The 8,532-nt window shown below is 46.0% G+C and overlaps 1 protein-coding gene across 3 annotated transcripts in view; it reads right to left on the reverse strand.

Moving 5' to 3' along the window:
* mideasb (mitotic deacetylase associated SANT domain protein b) overlaps nucleotides 1–8,532 on the reverse strand; it is a 33,487-nt gene that overhangs the window by 19,919 nt on the left and 5,036 nt on the right. For all 3 annotated transcript variants that reach the window (XM_084044192.1, XM_084044194.1, XM_084044193.1), the window contains exons 2-5: nucleotides 5,127–7,203; nucleotides 2,165–2,440; nucleotides 998–1,337; nucleotides 502–568 (exon numbers count right to left, since the gene is read on the reverse strand). In XM_084044192.1, coding sequence (XP_083900318.1) covers nucleotides 502–568; nucleotides 998–1,337; nucleotides 2,165–2,440; nucleotides 5,127–6,857 — 2,414 coding nt within the window. In that variant the 5' untranslated portion in view covers nucleotides 6,858–7,203. The remainder of the gene's footprint in view (nucleotides 1–501; nucleotides 569–997; nucleotides 1,338–2,164; nucleotides 2,441–5,126; nucleotides 7,204–8,532) is intronic.

The following is an 8,532-nucleotide window of genomic DNA, read 5'->3' on the forward strand; positions in this document are numbered from 1 at the left end:
ACACACAGACAGTTGTGGCACTAGCTAGCTTTGAGGCTGAGTCAGCTTTTAAGGCTTTCATTCAGTAGTTAATAACGGGGGCCTGTTCTGACAAGAGGCACTTTTTTATCAAAAGGGAGATTGGACAGTGTGGTGAGAATAGAGGGGAAATGTCAGTGCTATAGCTAGATGCTTGACAGGGAAGGAGATACCAGTGGCAACAGTGGTAGAGCGCAGGCTTCTTTGAAAGGGCGGGTTATGTTTTTTTCGTAAGTCACCGTTATTCATTAATGTCGAGGACTCCTTTCTAGACATTTCAAGTCTTGATCCCGGTGTGTATAGTTTGAGAAACCGTTTGCAGAGCTGCTGTTGATGATTCATAGCAATGCTACTGCAAGTTTCACTATTTCACAATTCATTCCACCGAAGAATGACAGACCAATTCCACAGCTCTGTGCTTTTGTAAACAGAGGAGGGTTTGGTGGAGGGTAATGTGGATATGCAGACTTGCAGAGTACTCACGGCTCTATGCTGACTGGAGTGGCCTCGCCCATGGCTGATAGGATTGGAGGCGTGATGTCACAGCTGTCTAAAGGAGCAGAAAAAGAAAATATACACTCAGTAACATTATCAAACCATATTACTTCTAAACAGTGGCAATAGAAGGCTACATGTAAATTATAGGTACAAGACTTATCGCCTTTGAGAGAAAGTACTCCATTTGCACACTACAGACAAATATTTAGAGCAAATCAATAAGCATAAGCCTTTCACTTGTAACACTGAGCTATGGATGCAGATTGTTCTAGTTAGTCATTCAATTACTGCTCCGTAAAATAATGAACATTTATATTCCTGACTAGATATACACTGGATATTCATGGGTAAGAGGAAATCATTGTTTCCAGTGATTGTTAAATTATGATTCAACTTCCAGAGGCTAGATGTCTGAGAAGAACCAGCAAGTGAACAATGCAATCTAGATCCAGGAAGACTGGAGGGCTTTTTTTAGACTCACTGGAGCGTAGCAGGCTGCGTGTGGCTGACTTGGGAGTGGCGGGCGGAGGCAGACCCTGGCTGCTGGCAGCAGCAGAAGACAGGAAGGTGGAGAAGTAGAGGCCGGAGCCCTCGCGGACAGGGCTGAGGATGGGCGGCGGGGTGTACGGGGGCATGGTGAGGGGGTTGTCGGCCAGGCGGACCGGGGAGCGCAGGTGGCTCTGGTAAGGAGTGATGGTGGAGTAGACGGACGGGGCGATGAAGGTGCCGGGTTTAGGGGGCGGGATGAAGAGAGGCTCGGGCCGCGGTCGGCGCTTGGACTTCTTGCCGTCGTCTTCTTTCTCACCCTCCGTCCCACCATTCTGGGGAGAGGACCAGTGATGTCAGGGTTTTGTTTTGGACTTTGATTAAAAGATATGTTTTAGGCAGTTTTGGTTTTATTTACATGAGACAGTGTACATAGGAAGCAGACTACAATGCTAAATCTAAAGACACTGTTGTTCACTGATGCATATAGTTACAATGCAAAGTACTTGTGTCATTATATGTAATATGCGCACGCACACACACGCGCACACACACACACACACACACACACACACACACACACACACACACACACACACACACACACACACACACACACACACACACACACACACACACACACACACACACACACACACACACACACACAAAGTCTGCATTCCCTGGACTATTTATGCAGGGAAATCCTTGATAGAACGTGATATCGCAATGCTGTGCAGTGCTGTACACATAGTAATGTACAGCATAGGCCACTCTATCCTGTAGTATGGTTAAACCCTGTTAATCTGCCTGATCTGGGACAGTGCATCCAGTTCACTAAATCTACCTCAGCTGAAAGAGAGTAGGGGACAAAGGGTGGGGGGCTGAAATGGGGGCAGGGGGATTCAGGAACATACTGGGGTGGGGTGGCGAATAGGGAGAGGGAAGCTGAGCAAAAAAAAAGGAAGGATGGAGATGATGGTGGCAAAGATTATAGGAGAATAAAAGTGTCACACAGAAAACTAAATGTACTTTCACTTCCATTTAAAACAGAAATATACTGAACCCTAACCCCAAAATCCTACTTGAAACTTCCCCTAGTCTCACTGCCATGCACCATAAAACCATGACATCGAAAGTAAAAATGTAACACTGGACACACCTGCCCTGAGCTCTCTGACAAGTTGTTTCTGTGTGAGCGTCGCCGGGTGACGATGACAGAGGGCTTATGGTCAGCTCTACCCAGGTCTTGGAAGTTCTGGGGTCTCGGGGGCCAACCGGAGTCAAGAGCTGCCCCATCCTCCCTGTTTGGGGATGAGGGGTCGGGTCTCCGCACTGGTACAGACACAGGGATGACAAGAGGCAGGAGGCTGTCATCTCTTGGTCGCTTGACATTCAGACCCTCTGGTTCAGTGGGGCTCCATGGCCTATGTGGTTCCTAAGGAAGATAAAGGGGGGGGGGGGGGGGGCTGTTAGGTTACATGGCTGTAGTTTTTAAAACAATACATAGGGTGGAAACCCTCTATGATGTTGTGGATGATCTGTGTTTTCAAATTCCACTGATTTATTTCCAAACCAATCTGGATGACAGCATCAGCTAAATGTGGGTATGTGTACCCCTAGGGGTAAACACAGATACTACAGGTACATGCAGTGGAAAATGTTTTTAGTCGTTTATTTTTCTCCTATGTCTAATGGTAAAACATTGACAACCTATGTGTGAACCTGCTGATCTGTAAATCAAATGACATACAAACTTGACTAACACAACTGTTATTGAATAGGAAGCTATTCTTATTTGCACATTATTTGAACATATTGACATCAAAATTGGTTATGCTGCTTATTGAAATGTTATGGCCACAGTTTAAAGTAAATCTGCTCAGGAGACACTCAATTTCTTTGTAATGTTATATTCTTCCAAAGTTGTCTTATCATTCATTGATAGCCTCATATGCTAGCTATGTAGTTTTCTAAGCAAAATGTTATGTCAAGTAAAGGGGGTTCTTGGATTAAGAAATCGGGAAAAGGGGGTACTGTAGCCAAAAGGTTTGAGAACCACTTTATTAGAACATGGCCCATGGGTACTAACAAAATAAGGAAACAATAATTAAAAGAGCACTTTTTCTTTATTCAACTCTATGTGAAGAGAAATGTCAACTCTATCACACATTATCACTCAGACACAAAAGTATTTCATTGCCCAGTTTAGTTTGGGCCGATTATTATTTTAATCTTGATGAACTAGGCACTTCAGATGATTCTGCATTTGCATTCACATTATAAGAACTATGCATTAACACAGGCTAAATAAGGGCTAAAGCGTAAAGTATCGTGCATGCATGAGGAGCCCCCCCTCAAATATATATAATAATAATCATAGGGCTTGCTGATCGATGTGAAAAATAATAAGATATAGAATCAGCAAGCAAATGGGGTGTGAATCAGAGAAGTCAATACAACATCATGAGACTGATTCATGCATGCATTATTAATAGGAAGAAACCCCAAATAGAAAATATACTTCTGAAAATGGATTAAGACAAGGGTGGGTGGTATATTGCAGCCATTTTCTGTAAGATTTCCAAAACAAGATATGATGACATTAACCAAAATCCAAAATAATTCTGCAAGCTGAAACCCAATACTTTATTGAAAGGTGAGCTGCTCTGGATCTCCGGACTGCACATGCACGTCAAAGGGTATGCCTGCAATGGCATTCCTCACATTGCTGCATGCAGTAACCATAATGATTGGGCATGAGTTGCAGCAGCGTGCGTATGCATTCGAGTAATCATCAACTTTGAAGCAAACTCTGAAGCCATGAAAACCAAGACCACATTGTGGGTCAGACGAGGTCTGTTGCACGAGGTGGCCATACTGCGCCAATGTATTTAACAGCGGAAGGAGAAGCGTGCATATTTAAGACCGTGGTTATGCTGGGTCCCTTGTTCATTATTCCCAATGGAAAACTCCAGCCCCTACACCACAGCTAGGGAGAGAGCAGTATTCTGCTGAGCATTGCAAGCAGGGCAGCCCCCCACCCCTGTATGGGGGGGGTTGCCAGGGTGGAGTTTCACTCCACAGTGGGGGGGGATGGGGGGTGTACACTGTAACAGGCATGTAACCGACACAGCCTCTCTCTGTATGTTTCAGCCAACTTGTGGGGCGAACCCAGGGCATGGCCATGCTAAAGCTACAACTAGGCTAGAAGCTAACCTAAAACTACAGACATTTGCTTGTGATTTAAGATCCATACCACTGCTGTTTAGTAATAGCAGTGTAGGCTTACTCAGTATAGGGATTACATTATGTGACAATCTGTTCCCTTTCTAAAACAGCAACAGAAAGTAGTAGAAAATTTGATAAGCTACCTACATTGAGCTATAAACATGAAGTGGGAAAACACTTCTCACTAGACACTGGATGTACCTTGTGCCATACCATATAACACATTTATACTGTGGCATGTCTGCTATGTTAAAGCACAGACGTATATAGATTTTTCCTCAAAGAGACAGAGACAGAGACAAAGAGAGATAGAAACAGAACGGTCCACATACACAGAGTGGACTGTACCATTCAGCTGTGGTTTGTTGCGTTCGCAGGGTGTTGACAGTATTTCTACTGAAAAAGCATTAATTACAAACAACACAAATCCTAGCAGGCTTTGCCTGACAGATGCATTAGATCTAGTTTGTTCCAATTCCTGCACTTGCTTGGGGAGCTAAAAATCCCATTGCAATTATACCCTGACTTAACACAAGCAAAATGGATTCTTAGTGGCTCTGAAGCTAGTAAAGGCATTTGGCTTGCAGTGATAGATATACACTAGCGTAAATACTGTACGCTCTGCCACACAGCCTAGCCTAAGTTTTTAGTCTTGGTCAACCTTTACTTTTATTATACGTAGATTTTCAGGCCTATTCACGGATGAAAGCATAAGTAATGATTTAGAAAGAGAGAAAACAAGGGACAGAGAGAGACACAGATAGCAGCAATATCTGATACAGATTTGGACTAGACTAAAGCTAGACTGAACATTCACATTCACAACATTACAAACACACCATGACAGTGCCTTAACCCACTGACCCACTGCTGCTGACATCCGGCTCACTCACCTTAACCACATGAGATGGCAGAGACTCCATTTCTGAGGCCTTCTGTGCGAGTGTTTCCAGGTTCACTTCCTGAGAGACCCTGCGCTTCCTGCGTGTGCTTTGGATGACCCCTGTCGGCGCTGCCTGGATCTCCACCGCACCGTTCTGGGAGGAGCCTGGCGGCCCCGGGCCCAACTGATCAGAGGAAGAGGCGAGGAAGGGGTTGTTGTCGGACGGTGCCCCACCTTCCTTGGAGAGACGCCTGGATCTGCGAGGCTGTAGCTGGGGCTGCGACTGAGGCTGGAGAGAGGGCTGCAGGGGCTCACTAGGTTGCTGTGGTTCTGGCGTGATGTCCTGGATGATGGGCTCCTGGGCCTTTGGTGGGGCAGTCACAGTGGTCTCCTGGGAGTGCACCACCACGGGAGGCTGTGTGTGTGGGTGAGGGGGTGTGTTTTGTGAGCTGGGGTAATAGTCAAGCACATGAGGGTTTTGTTGTGGCAACTGCTGATGTTGCATTTGCTGCTGCATTTGGTGCTGCTGCTGTTGCTGTTGTATTTGCTGCTGCTCATGGTGTATTTGTTGTTGCTGTTGCATTTGTTGCTGCTGTAGTTGTTGCTGTACATGTCGTTGATGGAGGATCTGCTGTTGCTGCATTTGATGGTGTTGCTGCTGCTGTTGCATCTGCTGCTGTTGGAGAATGTGGTGTTGCTGTTGCCGATGTATTTGCTCTTGCTTCTGTTGCTGCTGCAACTGGTGTGGGGGCTTTGCCTGCGTCGAGTAATTCAGGTTGGGTAAGGTTGTTCTGTTGCCCTGGAAGGTCTGGTAGTAGCCTGCTAGGTGCTGTTTGGGCTGGCCAAAGGCTAACTGAAAAGGCTGTAGGACTGAGCTTCCCCCTGGGTTGGACACATTGTGCTGCTGAGCGTTCAGTGCCCCTGGTTTAAGAGGTTGCTGAAACGCTTGGGATTGCTGCTGCTGCTGTTGCTGTTGCTGCTGCTGCTGCTGCTGCTGTTGCTGTTGTTGTTGTTGTTGCTGCTGTTGCTGCTGCTGTTGTTGCTGTTGTTGTTGTTGTTGTTGTTGTTGTTGTTGTTGTTGTTGTTGTTGCTGCTGTTGTTGTTGTTGTTGCTGCTGCTGTTGATGTTGTTGTTGTTGCTGCTGCTGTTGGTCCCACTCCAGACCCCGGGCCTTGGCCACATCTCTGTAGACCTCACCAGCAGGGTTGGCCCCTACTGGCTTGTCTGGAGCCCTGGTTGGTGGTTGCTGCTGCTGTTGTGGCTGCTGCAAGCCAGGGGCCTCGTGCAGCGTCTTTGCAAACTGCCCAGCCTGGGGCCTTGAGTCTGTCACATTAACACCTCCCAGGTAATTAGCAAAGTTCTGTCCCCAGTTAGCCATTGCAGTCCAAGCTACAGCTCTCTGTTGCTGGGGCTGAGGCGGCTGTTGTGGCTGGCCAGGCTCCTGGGGGGCCCATTTCATAGGCACCGTTTGCTGATAGTGACCCCGGCTCTGGTCACCCTTGTCTGGGCTGAAGATGACCGAATTGAGATACATGTGGGGGGCCTCTGGGTTGGCAGACACCGTGCTAGCAGCTTCGCTTTGTCCGGGCTCTGAGGCAGGGCCGCTTAAACCATAGTATGGACCCTCTGGGTGCTGAGAAGTCTCCTTCATCGTTACTCCTTGGTCGCTGAAAAAAGTGATGCGCTTGCCTGTTCTCTTAGTGCTGGGCTTCTGCTGGGCCGGTACGCTCATGGCAAGCATGAATGAAAAAGCAGGTCTGTGTGCAGGTTTATGGACTGGGGGGTTACAACTGCAAGCACATGCCCCAACAAGCCCATCAACTATTATGATGTATTTATTGAAGCTAATTATTGTTTGTATAAGTCCACTATATTTGACTGATCCAAGAATAAAGCAAGCACGAAAAAAATGCTTGCGTATACCCTTTAACAGGGTACATACAATAGCGTAGAAAAAAAAGGGCAGTGGTAGGAGCAGTTGTCTGGGTCAAACAAGGTACTCTTCTCTTCCCTCGGCTGTTGTACGTGATCTACTCAGTGGCCGGCCTGAAGGAGTCCATGTGTTCTGCTGATTCATGTACAGCTCCCTGTGAAAGGAGAATGGGAGAGGGGGGAGGTCAAGCAGGGTGCACTCAAACTAAAGAGGTCCCCTGCAGGGGGCTTCCATTGTCAGCCCCGCCTCAGCGATGTCAAAACCTGCCGTTTGCCTTTTCAACAATAGACCTCGGCTGAAAGGTACCGGGTGGGAGAATAGAGGAGGGGAGGAGAGATAAGAGGGGGTGGGCGGGCTAAGCTATGTCATTATTAGCTAAACTCACATGACACTAGGATATGGGCCTGCAAACAGTCGATTGTAGAGATAGATGATCTAGCTCTTTAGGGACCCGGGTGGGAGTTTGGAGAGATGTCTCAATCGATGGTTCCTGAAAATTATGTTGTGGGGTGATATTACGGCACAGTTTATGATAGCCTGGGTGTAGCACTGAAGCTCATGCACAAACACTGACACACATAAATGGACGAACTAAATCTTGCACTTCTATCCTTGTGAAGACTTTGAATGATTTCCATTGACAACATTTGCTCCCTAACCAGAACCCTAACATCACTAATACATGTCTAACTCTGACCTTAACCTAAATCTAATTATAACCTGAAAACTATGTCCTAACACAAAAACATCCCCATGACAAGTGTCCTCACTTCCCAATTCCCATTATTTTAAGAATCATTTTTATACTAGTACAAAAAAAAAACTCAGACACACACGGGTGTGTCAACTCAGGTTGTTCAATATGTGGACTTAATTGGTAACTGGAGCACTTTCTCCCTGTGCAGAGTCAGACCCTAAAAATATGAATTACTATAGCTCACAGAAACCTTCTGCACTTTTCTTGGAGCCCCCCTGTGGTTTTTGTCGACACCAACATAGAAAGAAATGGGTCAAAAGCAGTTGTTGGAACGCTACACAAATTACTCTTTACAACAGCCTCTGACTCATCAGTCACAGAAATAAAGGGAAGCCAGTGCCCTTTGAACCATGCATGCATCCTCAAAAGGGAAGGGCAAATGAAAACTGAGCGAGTGTGAGTCATTACAAAAGGAAAATGTAAAAAATGAAAAGTGATTGCTGAATAGCCTTGTAAGTCAAAGCAGCTTTACATGCCTTGCAAGAACTGGTACTCAAGGAGCCATTTCCACTGCCATGGCAACAGATTGCAGAATACAAAAATATAAATGTTTGAAAATAATCCTGTTAAGAGTTTCAGAAAGATTGCAACACAATTGCCTTTGCCAAGTGATACGATGCATAGCTTAACTCAATATCTCTCTTAACATATGAAAGCCTGTGGCAACTTTTGTATCAGGAAACTAACAAAAAAAAAGAGACAATTACAATGCTTATGTGGCATTAG

Source organism: Gymnoscopelus microlampas (assembly GCF_963454915.1).
Source record: "Gymnoscopelus microlampas genome assembly, chromosome: 20".
NCBI classification, from domain to species: domain Eukaryota; kingdom Metazoa; phylum Chordata; class Actinopteri; order Myctophiformes; family Myctophidae; genus Gymnoscopelus; species Gymnoscopelus microlampas.